Source organism: Teleopsis dalmanni, chromosome 2, assembly GCF_002237135.1.
Source record: "Teleopsis dalmanni isolate 2A chromosome 2, ASM223713v2, whole genome shotgun sequence".
Lineage (NCBI taxonomy): Eukaryota > Metazoa > Arthropoda > Insecta > Diptera > Diopsidae > Teleopsis > Teleopsis dalmanni.
This window is the reverse complement of record NC_051847.1, coordinates 58,871,948-58,886,494: the sequence shown is the minus strand read 5'-3', so window position 1 is coordinate 58,886,494 and position 14,547 is coordinate 58,871,948. Positions and strand designations below refer to the sequence as shown.

At 30.5% G+C, this 14,547-nt stretch overlaps 2 protein-coding genes and 2 non-coding genes across 4 annotated transcripts in view; 1 reads left to right on the top strand and 3 right to left on the bottom strand.

Moving 5' to 3' along the window:
• Nucleotides 1-5,151, top strand: part of LOC119685575 — a gene marked incomplete at its 3' end in the record, with an annotated part of 25,801 nt that extends 20,650 nt beyond the window's left edge. The window contains 2 exon segments of the mRNA XM_038099896.1: nucleotides 1,818-2,036; nucleotides 4,483-5,151. Of these exon segments, the coding sequence (XP_037955824.1) occupies nucleotides 1,818-2,036; nucleotides 4,483-4,872 (609 nt within the window).
• On the bottom strand, nucleotides 3,903-4,094 carry LOC119686560. Its single transcript, XR_005252975.1, has one exon. It is a non-coding gene; the product is annotated as a U2 spliceosomal RNA (small nuclear RNA).
• Nucleotides 5,152-10,068: 4,917 nt separating the features above from the next.
• On the bottom strand, nucleotides 10,069-13,805 carry LOC119679491 (elongation factor 1-alpha 1). The gene is made up of 2 exons (XM_038091874.1): nucleotides 13,699-13,805; nucleotides 10,069-11,999 (listed from the first exon to the last, which is right to left on the bottom strand). The coding sequence occupies exon 2, from the start codon at nucleotides 11,983-11,985 to the stop codon at nucleotides 10,594-10,596; it is 1,392 nt and encodes a 463-aa protein (XP_037947802.1). The 5' UTR covers nucleotides 11,986-11,999; nucleotides 13,699-13,805; the 3' UTR covers nucleotides 10,069-10,593.
• On the bottom strand, nucleotides 12,540-12,613 carry LOC119686624. The gene has a single exon (XR_005253023.1). It is a non-coding gene; the product is annotated as a small nucleolar RNA snR61/Z1/Z11 (small nucleolar RNA).
• Nucleotides 13,806-14,547: the final 742 nt, after the last annotated feature.

Genomic DNA, 14,547 nt, shown 5'->3' with positions numbered 1-14,547 from the left:
AAATTAAAATATTGTTATAATATTATCGTTTGTATAACATTTTAGTAGCCATTCAGATCCTGTGCTTTTTGTTTACATTGGAAAGTGAACGGTGATTTGTCATCTATACAGACGATTAATTCCGGAACGTAGACATCGTCGTTCTTGAAAACAATGACTTATTTTTCGTTGATATAGTTAATATATATTTTTTCTACTAATCAATATTGTGATCAATCCTTTTAATCATTACTCTTTCTTGGGGGTTAATAAAATCGTTAAAAATAAGATCAAATTAAGACCATACCCAAAAGTAATTGCCTCATATAGTACATAAAGGTACTTGATAAATAATATTAGTCTTAAATACAGCCTTATATAGTGGAATCTTCTTTTTTTTTTTTGTTATAATTCGATTCGATTAGTTAATAAATATGTGTTATCTTTTGGTTATTATTAATTATAATGAAATATGGTTTAATAGAACAAATATTTTTACCTCTGTGAAATAGTAAATTTTAATGATATTACAATGATATAACCTTTAGTTTTTAAGATAATTATATATTAGGATTAGAATAATAGTATTTTATATATTACTATATAGTACTAATATACTATTATAGTATTTGAAAGAGCATATATCCTACCTCGTGGAATCATAAATTTTATTGTTACTTTAAAATGTGAATAAAATTAATTTTAATGATAACAAAAAATATATTTAATTTATATTTTAACATAAGAGCTATAAAAGTTAATAAAAAAGTCTTCTTAAATATTCAAAAGAAAAATTTTCATCTAAACTATTAATCTGCCAGAATAGGAGCTAACTTTCAGATCAAGAACAAATAACGACATTAACAACTTATAATAAAATTAAAATATATAGTAAGCTTCATGAAAGCAGAAGGACTTCAATGGGGCGCTCATATTGTAAGAATGGGTTTGGAAAGAAATCCAAAAAATATTTTTAATGTTAGACCTATGATAATGAGACATATTGCACTGCAATATTTACAACGGTACCAAATACATGAATAAATATAGATTTTATTGATATTAATTAATGTTTATTAATTAATTCTTATCCTGATGTTGACTCTCAAAGAGTCCAAATATAGAATATATTAAAAAAAAGATTTCATTTAAAAAAGAGGACCTGTAACCGGTTATAAATTATATAAATAAAACATTATTAAAAAAACAAGGTCGAGAAACAAATTCCAAATTTAATTATTTAAAATTATAAATAATATACATATATATAAAAGATTTGATGCAACAGTACTAAGAATTTTATTTATTAAAGTAGTAATTAATTAAGTAATTAATTATGATATTAAAGAAGTTGTGAGGTTCTAATAAAAACAACAAACCTCTGAAATTAAATATTAATATTTAATTACCACGTCCACATTAATATATGATTTAAATACCATAAATACAATTTTTATACCATTCCAATAAAAGTACACCTACATCGCATGCCATCCACACAGAGTTCGCTCTACTCCTCCATACAATAAATCTATATATCACATTAATGTCTATTAAATATCTTTAAAGTAATTAATTCACATAAATGTGATTTGCATGTTTTTTATGATTCATAGACAATTTGCATGTTCCATAAAACTTTTTCCAAAAACAAGAACACAAAAAAAAACTCACTGCCAAACTTCGATTAAATTTGAATAATTTTCGGTTACTGGCACCAAACAGTAACAGTTGAAGTTTTATTACACTAAACCACAATAAAAATCTTCTTAAACATATTTGTAAATATACACATAATATACACATATTATATTATATATAATTACTTTAATTTTTAGGCTATCAAGAAACTTGGATGCTTTCAATTGGAGAAGCGAGTTACAAATGAGACTACACACATTATAACGACAGACCCGAAACGTACATTGAATCTGTTGCGTGGATTGGTGCGTGGCCTTTGGATACTGAAATATGATTGGATAAATGAATCATTAAATGCTGGTAAATGGCTGTACGAGGAACCATTTGAAATACACGAATTTTCAAGAGCTATTAAGGTACTTTTTTAACTACATTGTGACCGAAAAGTTTTCGGAAATTCTCATTTAAAATTCGCGCGCTGTATATTTTTCGATATTTTAAGTTTATGTAGTTTGGCAGCACTGTCCTTAATTACTATGCCAAAAATGAGCGCGATCTGTCAGACAGTTCGTTTACGGCAGCTGTTGAAACCAGTTCACCTCAGTAGGGCGTTGCGAAAAAAACAATGGAAAAAAATATTGAACAAAGAGTTTGCATCAAATTTTGTGTTTCGAACGAAATTTCGTGTGCAGAATCGTTGCGAATGCTACAAAAGGCTTATGGGGAATCAGTTTTATCGAAAACTCAAGTTTATGAGTGGTACAAAGCCTTCCAGGACGGTCGTACGACCGTCGAAGACATTTCGCAACGCACTACTGAGGTGAACTGGTTTCAACAGCTGCCGTAAACGAACTGTCTGACAGATCGAGCTCATTTTTGGCATAGTAATTAAGGACAGTGCTGCCAAACTACATAAACTTAAAATATCGAAAAATATACAGCGCGCGAATTTTAAATGAGAATTTCCGAAAACTTTTCAGTCTTAATGTAAATACTTCTAACTTCAGTAGATTGTACAATACCGACACATTATAAAACTTGTAACCTATTATAAAATACAATAGTGAAAAGACTCCTAGTCCAAACACTCCCAGCGTGCCTATGCGGATATAGTGCCAAACAGCACTTTTATTCCGTTTTTGCCAGATTTCTGGTGAAGTACCTGGGGTCGTTAAAATATCTCTAGTAGTATTATTTTGTACTATTGTTGTTTTTAGGTTTATATAATAAGATTTTATAAGTGGGCAAAAGATATCTTCTTTCCTAAGAAGTTTATTTCAGTAAATATGTAGTTTCATACCTTTATTCTATATATATTATTGCATGTGTTCTATTCTCTGTGAATGTCATTATTTCTGACATCATACACCTGATATTGATACGTCTAAAAGTAATTAATGTTGTGTGTAATGAATTTTCAAACGCGAACATATACATAGATCAGTACTTTATATTTAGTGTTCAGTTTACTATGTAAGAAAACTTACGCGAAGGTTACGTTACGTTGTATAATATATACTTTTCACTTATATGGTTTTTGTTTAACGTTAGACCTAGATAATTTACTTTATCTTCCCATTCCATAGACTTGTCATTGGCAATTAGTGTTTTTGAAATGTTTGATTTCTTTTCTTGATGATAAAGACTGCTTTTGCCTTCTTAGCATTCGACTAACGGGACGAATGCTAAGCATTTCTTAGCATTCTTATCGGTTTTAACAATATTTCCAAACAAGATTTTAAAGATCCCGTAGTTAAATATTACCCAGCAGATTCGCCATTGGTTGATTTATAATACAACTGTGTTAAGGGTAGTAAAGGGCAATAATCGTTTCCAAGTGTATGTATTGGTGTTTACATAGATATACGACTTTTAAACCTAAACTTAAGGGTATTAAAGCTTCGGCAAAGTGTTAACGCAAATAATTGTCTTTGTAATACATATTTTTCTATATGTTATCATTCGTTAAAGAAAATCATTAACTTGGATGGACCAAAATGAAGTTCCGTAAAAATTCCACCCAACCATAAATCACCTTTATTTTCAAACAATCATTAACTTAGATTGACTAAAATGAACTTCCATAAAAATCCCACCCATCCATAAATCACCCTTATTCTCAAACAATCCCCTCCACTTTCACACTTCCTTCACCCGACCATATGCAAATTCATATATCATTATTATTATTTGTTGTTGACTCAAAGAAATTCTTACAATATTTGCAAAAAATTATAGAATTTTATTTAAAATCAAAATTAACAATAACATATTTGTTGTGTGTCAGATGGGCCAAAATCCCGACAGTACTGCAATATCGGGCCGACCCGCGGCAGAGCAAACTACTAAACACTCCGCCTAATTCCTAAAATTAGTTTAACATTTGTTGTTTCTCGATGGCGAATGTATCAGATGTGAGGCTGATAGGAACAGATAGATACAACGTTAGATATGTATTATCCATATATTAGTATTTATTAATACTTATTAGTAGTTGTGATTCCTTTTATGTCATCTGTCAAATGGATCTCCACGAGTCTATATGAACCGGAGAATTCTATTTTTTTATATTTCGCCAATTTCATATTTAATTTGTGTCGTACCTACATACATATGAGCAATTATCACTTAGAAAAAGATCTGTGAAAAAGGTCTGACTATTATTTTTATTTTACTATTTCTTTTTTTAAATTGATCCTAATTTTACTAATCCGAAAGGAGAACTGTATTTAATTGGCATGAGTACGTACTTGTATACAGCCAATTTAGTACTACCTAAAATATAGGCATATTTAGACATATGTATTATATGACTTACACATATATAACTTATTTAAACGAGTGTATATTATATATTTTCAGATCTGTCGTGCAGAACGACAAGCATTTGGTAAAAAGTATAGAAGCGAACTATTTTCAGAACTGGAACCATTTTTTGTGTCATCGGAATGTCATAATATATCTAAAGATGATTTGGAAGAGTTAATTGAGTTAGGCGGCGGCAGAGTCGTCCAACATCGAAAGCAAGCAAAATACATTGTATGCGACAAGAAGAGCAACAAAGAAAATAAAATTCACGTGACATATTTTTGGGTGTTGGACAGTTTGACTCAAATGGAATTACGTAGAATACACCCCTATTCACCGAAGGGTTGTGAACTGGAATTAGTAGCCCCTCAAGAAATGCCAAAATCATATGATGATAGTAAAAGCGTTCACTATAACCCCAATATCAATCCAAGGAATGTTTAATATAAATTGTATTAAAATTGTTCTTAAGAATTTCCATGTGCAAAAATATATTGTTTAACGATTTTATCCGAAGAATTGTATATTTTTATCATTTCATTTCAAATATTGCACGGAAGACCTATTTTCATTCAACTTTTTTCGAATTATGTCATGCTACGTATATTTGTAATCAATTTTAATATTATTATTGTGAGTCATATGCATTTCAGTTTCTTGTGAAACAGAAACTAACCATTTGTTGCTAATTAATTTTGGTAAATCGTTGAATGTTTATATTATATAATGAATGTTTTTAAATTAAGAAATAAATATATTAGGATAAGTGCAAATAAATAAAGAAACAATATTTAAAGGGACAATAATATATGTATATTATTATTAAAAGTAAAAATTTTCCCCTCTCCCGGTAATTATTTTTGAATGAATTATTGTAAACCATGGTACATGAAAGGGTTGGAAACCATGTCACCACGTCACTGCATGCTTTGAGAATTATTGTGACACACCCATTGCCTAATTCCGCTATAAGTCGATGGGCAGTTAATAAGTATCAAAACCTCACAGTCGATCACAGTGACATAGAATGTGTTCTGCCGTTTTCTCTTCTTCGTAACAAACTCTGTAGCTATTGTTCCTTGTAATACCTAGTTTCGATAGATATTTTTTTGACTCCGCGATGTCTAGTGATAAACCCTGTGACAAGTCAGATTCAGCATTAGTAGTTCCCTAGCTCTGGTTTTTGACCGAACTTTTGGTAGAAGTTAAATTTAGGTGAGCAAATGTCAGATATGATGATATTTAGTCCTTCCTCTCCACATTTCCTTACCTTTGATTATATGGTATAACCATAGTACAATATTAAAATAGGGTCAGAGATTCACTTACAAAACGAAGAACTGCGACATAAACAGAACGCAAATATATCCCTAAGCAAACAAAATACATTCTACTGGCTTAACATCGATCTGAATGCTTTTTGTCAATGGGTTATATCATATAATATAATAGATATAATAATAAGGTTAACGAGTACAGTTAACACGGGCAAAACACCTGATTACAATGTAGTATATATTAAATATATATGTTTATATTAAATATACTATATAACATAGTATATGCAAATGGCTAACGTCTGAAGTACACAGTGGCAAACACCTGGTTCCAAAAAAAATTGGTTTATTTTCCAATATTACTGTCATTTTAATTCTACGCAATGTTATCCACATATAAAAGATTTGCTTGGATTAATATCATTTATTTATTATTAGATTATTATTATTACTGTCTCATTATCAGAATAAACCCAAGAATAGTAGCTATCTAAATAATTATTCCTATAATTAAAAATTATTACCACACAAAAAATTGCCATCAATAGAATATTAGAAGAAATGGCAATAAGGTAGACAAGGGTTACCAACGACAAGGTCGCTACTACCGTGTCTCTTATTATTATTCCTATGATTAAAAATTATTACCACACAAAAAATTGCCATCAATAGAATACTAGAATTAATGGCAATGTGGTGGACAGGGCTTACAAACGACAAGGTCGCTACTGCCGCGTCTCTCAGCTGAGCAGAACTAATCTTGTTGGTAAGTTATCTGAGAGGTCTCCATAACCTGCATTATCATCTTAACAAATTTATAACACTCGATATTAATTAATAACACTCTAGAGTAGCATGATTACCTTGAAATTAACAGCTGTTTTAATGACTTGACAAATAAAATCTGATTTCATTCGATATATGTATGTATGTATTTATGTAATGTTAGATTACTGTAAAAATCTTTAATTAAACAACATAATTTGGCAGATCAAATGTAAATCTAGATTGAATCCAAGTTAACCAATCGAAAATACTATTAAAAACTGATCAGGTCTCTCTAGTCACATTCTCTGTGACTCTTCAACTTTGATCTGGATTGGTAAAACATTATTAAGTCAGATGATCCTATCATCAACTGATGTTAGTATGTCCTCAACATCTGAAATTCTGACTTTATTCAAATTGCGTAATATCTCCTGCTTCGAAAGTACAAAAAACCAGCTATGGTCGAAATGCTTGCACCACTAAGAGGTTGTACGCCGTACATTTTATATTCTATTTTATACATATCGCTATTTGTAGCAGTCATTAATGCTTATAAACTTTTTATACACGTGGTTATTAAGGTATTGCATACGAATGAGACCAAAGACAATAAGAATGCCAAATCATATTAAAAAATAAGTGTATTTAGTTTAAAAATGAATGAGAACGTATCAAAGGCGAAGCGAAATTGTTCACCCACTTCAACATAAATAAAGGTCTGTTGTAATATGATATACATATGTATATAGAGCATAGTAATTTCAAATCTATTATTAAGACCGCCTGATGGGATTAGAAAATAGACGACAATTGCAAACACGATAAGACATAATAGTTTGCAAATTCTACAATTTGTATAATAATTTGATTATTCTATAATTTGCATAATAATTTGTAAGTTCTGTAAATTGTATAATTATTTTAAAATTTTATTTCTAGAATAAAACCTTAGCGATCCGAGGTTTTTTATCGGAAATGTGCAGCTGGGCTAAAGCGAAGTATACAAAAACAATCAAAAGATTCTCTAATCCCAAAACAAAATAAATAACAACAAATTTAATTTGTTTAACAAATTAATTATAATAACCCTTAAAACAGTTTACAACAATGTATCTAATTTAGTCAGTGGCGGAGTTAAAGCAACTCTGAAAGTGGGCGACTTCAGAATTACGAGGCTCCTTTTATTAGCGAGTTATAAAAGTAAATAATTTACATTCACTAATATAACGAAGAATATATGAAAGTTTTATTGCTAATCAAATTAAAATAAACACAATTTAAAATAATTGAATTTTACTACTCAGTCTCACAAAATTTTTTTAAAATTGTATCATGATTTGTACTAGTTGCCATTTTCGCTAATTGATAGAATTGCCAATTGAAATAGTATCTCTTGACTCATCATACTTCTCAATTAGGTCTTAATCAATTTTAACTTTGAGAAGCTTCTTTCAGTAGAAGCTATACTGACTGGAACTGTGAACACGATTCTGATTACTATATAAACATTAAAGGATATACTTCCTTTAAATTGTTTTATCTAATATACCGGACTAGTTGTTCTATATTGTTTATTAAGTCTAGTGAGTTCGATTTTAAAAACAGCAATTCCTCATATAGTTTAATAGACCGAATTATACCTAAACCATTACAAAGCTTCAGAAGATCTTCGTTTGGTATATTTTTCATATGATTGTCGTATATACAAACAAATTGTTCAAAATATTATTTATTAAGTGCTTTGAATTGATAAAAATTATTGCGAGATTATTTACCGGTCACTGTAGATTAAATAACCACCTATCGAAATTAGGAATTCAATCAAACCCATGACTGCAGATACTGAAGAAAAGAGAGAAAAACTACATACCATGTGCTTGGGGAGTGCCCGGCACTGATGCACAAGCGGAAGAAACACCTAGGAGTGTGTTTTATGTTTCATAAGGATCCAAGACTAGGAACGATAGGCTCTATACTGTCTTTCATTAAAGAAATCGGACTTGGAGGAACAATCTAATCCGGCTAAAGGGACCAATACATCTTTTATGTCGCACACAATGCCTTCTTTTCAATAATAATAATTGAATCGTTAGTTTGTAAGTTTTTGCGAGACCGCCGGTAGTCGCCGACGCCTAGCGCCGCTACTGAATTTAGTATTAGTACGTTCTTGATACTAACTTTATATTAATTAAATAATACTAATTAAATCGACTGAAATAATTCTACAGATACTTAGGAAATTATTTTGATAAACATATCTAATTGTTTATAAATTTGTAAAAACTAATTTTTTTGACATTGTCACACATGACATACCATACTCACCCTTGGAGATTACCAACAATCAACAAAAATTATTCATCGCTCAATTTTTATCTTGAAAATAAGAATAAACAGCGACTTTTTATTATAAAATAAACTAATTTTCTTCTGATTTTATTTAACATAAATTTTTTAATTAATATAAATTTTATAAGGTTTTTATTTCTCCATTATTTCCCCATTGACTTCACATATCCAAGTGATTCTTCATTAACGCCAAGACAGACCAATCAATGTTCCCCACTTCTTATTTTGATAGTTACTATAATCATTTACTTATAATCATTTGTTACTAAAAATCTTTTACTAATTATTGCTAATTAATGAAAACTAAATAAATAATTTTACTGAATATTAATTCATTTCCACTTTAACACTTCGTAGTTGCGTCCATTGTTTCCACGTAAAAAAATACTCACGTGTGAAATGCCAACAACAAATGAAATCTCACATGCATGGAAAAGACAAAGAAAAATGCAATAAAACCCTGCAAAATTTGGTATAAAAGAAAACCACAAAAAAAGACAGATGATAACACGTTTGAGTGCATTCAACAAGTTTTTCTCACCGTCTCAAATCTCAAATCCATGTCTGCTGCTATAAATAACCTGAACAAACACAGAATATTAAGCGCTTAGCAACAAACAGCGGACATCGAACCCCCCTCCTGCTGCTACAGCGGAAATTAAAACAATTGTAAAAACAAAAAAAAATATATGTATATAAACGACAATGTTATCATTTTTCCCAATCGGATCTTTATTTAATTATCGATTTTAGGTATTTATTTTTTTCTTCTTTTGGTTACAAATGCAAATTTGGCTGTGTTCGTTAGCGGAGGAATATTTGTTACGGTATTCTTGTTGTTGTAAACAAAATTCAAATCGCACAAAAGCTTTTGTACGTGTGCGTGTGTCGTCGTATTCGTCTTTTGTGTTAAAAAGAACTTTTGTACTTTTAGTTACTGTTTAATAATTCGATGGTTGGTGGTGATTAGTGTAGAGTGGCACAAACACAAAATAATCACAAAAACAAATAAATAATAAAAAACAAGGAAAAAAATTAAAACTTTACCAAGACAAAAAAAAAACTGAACTCAACCCAGGAAGAAACCATAAACTAGCAAAACACAAGCGTGTGTTGGACAAAAAACTGAAGTAATAACAATCAAATTTAAAATTTAATTAAATTAAACCTAAGCATAAACAAAATATCTTTAAATTGAGAAGCAACAAATCCAATTTATTTTTTACAAAATGAATAAAAAAAATAATTTATTTTAAATAGTTGTTTTTCTTTATATATTGTTTTATGTAGTATTTGCATAATTAATATAAAAGTAACGCTACAGTTATTAATATGATGGAATGAATTCCAACAAAATTATAATTAAATTTAAAGTAAAAAATATAAAATGCTCTTTTGTGCTTATTACATATAAAAGATGATCCGTTTCTGTCTTCGTTTCTCATATTGGCCAATGGAAGTCGCAGACATGCCTTAGCATCACGACTATAGATAGGAATTTAAACAATCGGCTTTTGGCTTTTCTTCAGACAGCTAATGAGAATTACATTCGTTTCCTTCGAAACTCTTTCCGGTGAAAGCAATTAAATTTTTCTTTAATCATTAATATTAATTTTTGTTGGAACATCTTACTTTTACTGCTGCTGCTACTTATATTGTGCTCTTGTTGTTTAAACTGCTGTTGTTGTTCTTGTTGTTGTTGTTGATTGGAATTGATGTACTGTTCTTTTATATTTTGTATTTGATTTAAAAGTTGATTATAGGAAATCAGCTACTTTTTGCCCTTAGTGGCCTTTTCAGCGGCTTTGGTAACCTTACCACCGGAGGCATCCTTGAAGTTGACACTCTTGATGACACCGACAGCAACAGTTTGTCTCATGTCACGTACAGCGAAACGACCCAATGGAGGGAATTCTTGGAAAGATTCAACGCACAATGGTTTGGATGGTACCAAGTTGACAATAGCGGCATCACCGGATTTGATTGATTTTGGATTTTCTTCGGTGGTCTTACCAGAACGACGATCAACTTTCTCCTTGATTTCAGCGAATTTACAAGCAATGTGAGCGGTGTGACAATCCAAAACTGGAGTATAACCGTTAGCAATTTGACCGGGATGGTTCAATACAATAACTTGAGCGGTGAAATCAGCAGCACCTTTGGGTGGGTTGTTCTTGGAATCACCAGCAACATAACCACGACGCAATTCCTTAACGGATACGTTCTTTACGTTGAAACCAACGTTATCACCGGGAACGGCTTCGGTAAGAGCTTCGTGATGCATTTCAACGGATTTAACTTCAGTGGTGATATTAGCTGGAGCAAAGACAACAACGCAACCTGGTTTCAAAACACCAGTTTCAACACGACCGACTGGTACTGTACCAATACCGCCAATTTTGTAAACATCTTGAAGTGGGAGGCGGAGGGGTTTTTCAGTTGGACGGCTTGGTGGTAAGATGGCATCCAAAGCATCGATGAGGGTTTTGCCTTCAGCATTACCTTCTTTACGTTCAACCTTCCATCCCTTGAACCATGGCATTTTGGTGGATGGTTCCAACATGTTGTCACCGTGCCAACCAGAGATGGGTACGAAAGCAACAGCAGCTGGATTGTAACCAATCTTCTTAATGTAAGAGGATACTTCCTTCTTGATTTCTTCAAAACGATTCTCACTGTATGGTGGTTCAGATGAATCCATTTTGTTGACACCAACAATCAATTGTTTTACACCCAAAGTGAAAGCAAGCAAAGCGTGTTCACGAGTTTGACCGTTCTTTGAGATACCAGCTTCGAATTCACCGGTACCAGCAGCAACAATCAATACAGCGCAATCGGCCTGAGATGTGCCAGTGATCATGTTCTTGATGAAATCTCTATGGCCAGGGGCGTCAATAATGGTGACATAGTATTTCGATGTTTCGAATTTCCACAAGGCGATATCAATGGTGATACCACGCTCACGTTCGGCCTTCAATTTATCCAAAACCCAGGCATATTTGAAAGAACCTTTACCCATTTCTTGGGCTTCCTTCTCGAATTTTTCAATGGTACGTTTGTCAATACCACCGCATTTGTAGATCAAATGACCAGTGGTGGTGGACTTGCCAGAATCGACGTGTCCAATGACGACAATATTAATATGAACCTTTTCCTTGCCCATGACGAAGTGTTGAGCTGCATTTATGTAATGTGTGTTGGTGGTGGTGTGTACATGAAAGGAGAGGTAAAGAAAAAAGGGAGGAAAAAAAACAAATATTGTTAGCAACTTACAGGTGGATAAGTTATATTAGAGCAAGGTAAACATAATTTAAGCTTAATAAGGTAGGTTATATTAGTGAACAATTTGCAAACAATCAAATTATAAAAAAATAAAATGATAATTAAACCATTAATGCAGACAGACTACAATCTCAACATTTTGCAGTTTTCTTCAAACTTTCGAATTGCCTACTAAGGTGTTTCAACTATGTGTCCTAACCTCAAAGGTGGAAAACGTGTTTTTGTATGTGTGTGTATGCACATTCTTTACACTTTGAGGTTAGTCACACCGCAATTAACTCTGAACAATGGAAACTAAAGGTAATCTTTGTATGTGGATTAAAAAAAAAGACATGCAAAGAAAATAAAAATTAATTCTTTCTTATTTAGTTTTTGCAAATTGTATCAATATTAAACCTAAAATGGCTTTGCATTTAACATTGACTTTATTCGATTTACTCAGTGGTTTGGTATTTGGTTGTCGTCAATTTAATTCAGTAGCAGAACTGGTTAAATAATCATCATTTAAATCGAAATAGTATCAAATATAATTTGTAGTAATGCCAATGCAAATGCCGTTAATTAATCTTTATAAAAAAAAAATGTGCATAGAAAATTCCAGAATGTACTTCTCACATATTCTTTTCATGCATTATCTTCATTGTGCCCACTTCCTCTATACATTGTTGCTATTTCGCAAATTTAGCAAATCGCAAAAAAGTAAAAGAAAAAAATACAAGTCAGCAGCACCATTCCAAAAAAAAAAAACGAAAAAAGAGAAAGGTGGTGTAAAAGAAGATAGAAAATGTGACGATACGGGACGATGACAGCGTCAGCAAATACATTTTCACGATTAAATTCGGCCATTTTAAAATATTTCAACTTAGAAATTTTTGTGACCGTATAAAAGGTCAAGGAAATTATAGCGTGAAATAAAATACATTTAGCACATATTTTCTTTTATCTGCTATAAGAAACAAAAGCAATCGCTTTTTTTTTTTTTAACTTATTTCATGTTAATAATTATGTATGAAATCGCCGCACTGCTGGCCGCCATTTTGAAACTTAAGAGCACGAATACACATTTTAGTGCAAACCACGTTGTGCGGCTTTTTTAATATTTGTTCTTATAAGAACTTTATGGAATAAATAAATCGAATTTACTTAATTCTTTAATATTTAGTAACACAATTAGAAAACACTAAGTTTCTAATATGGGCGTGGCCGCCCACATATGCTTAGTTAATTAACAAATTGTACAACAGCTTGCGAGCATATTCTTTAAAAAAATTCAATCAGCTTTACTTTAATTAATATTGAAAAGAATATGGGGGAAAAATATAACGATTTCTGTATTTAAAGAAATATAAGCTATTTATATTTAAGCCACGTGTATATTTTCACAAGACACGTTTAATTAAAATGGTGCACACAGCAGCAGCATTTAATTCCAGAAAAATTGAAATCACATAATTATTTTAAATACACAATAAATGAAGAGTTTATTTATTTACTGATAAGAATAATGCACTCAAATTTCCTATGCACATTTTTTTCTAATTTAAAATTGTATTCACTTCACTTTATCTCCAACAAAGAATAAAAAAAAACTTACTTTACAAATAAATCGAAACGAGAAATCACAGAGGCTTGCTTATCCGGCAACAGACCTTAACAAAGTGAACGAGAATAGTTTGCTTCGGCCGCTCTATAGCTCGTTTGTTGCATATGGTGCCATTGGAAGTAATATTGGCAACGCATATCCGTATTCCATGCATGAGAATTGATAATTTATCGAAATACTTAACAATGGCACTACTGAATTTTGACGTAATTAGATTAGAAAAAATACGTAGATATGTACTTTATGCATAAATTACAATATGTTGTGTAATTATTTATTTTATAATATAACGAAATTTTACTAATAAGTAATTAGGAAATATAATTCAATTTTAAACTGCAATAATATTATTCATTATTTTACATGAGAGTCCAATTAAAATTATTAAAAATTTGTTAAATATAGGTAATAAATAAATAAATAAATTTGTTAAATATAAATAAATATATATAGTAATATTACAGAAATTATTAATAATCAAATTAATATATAGCTAATGGGAAACAAGTCCTGGCTACTTATTTAGAGGCTCCTTAAAATAATTTATAAATCATTTTATAATATATTGTTGTATGTACGTATGTATATATAAAGTAATTTGTAGCTTATTGTTATTAGTTATTATTATTCGGCTTTAAATAAAAGTGATTCAATGAAAACATGTAAAAAAAAAATGAGAAATTACTAATGTCAAAAACGTCAAGTGGAGTATATGTTTTTATTATATCATATTTTTATTATAATAAATATTAAATTTAAGCAAATATTATAAATTAAAATCTTAACTTTCAAAATGTGTTATTAATATAAAATGATAAAATGATGATGATAAAAAAAAAA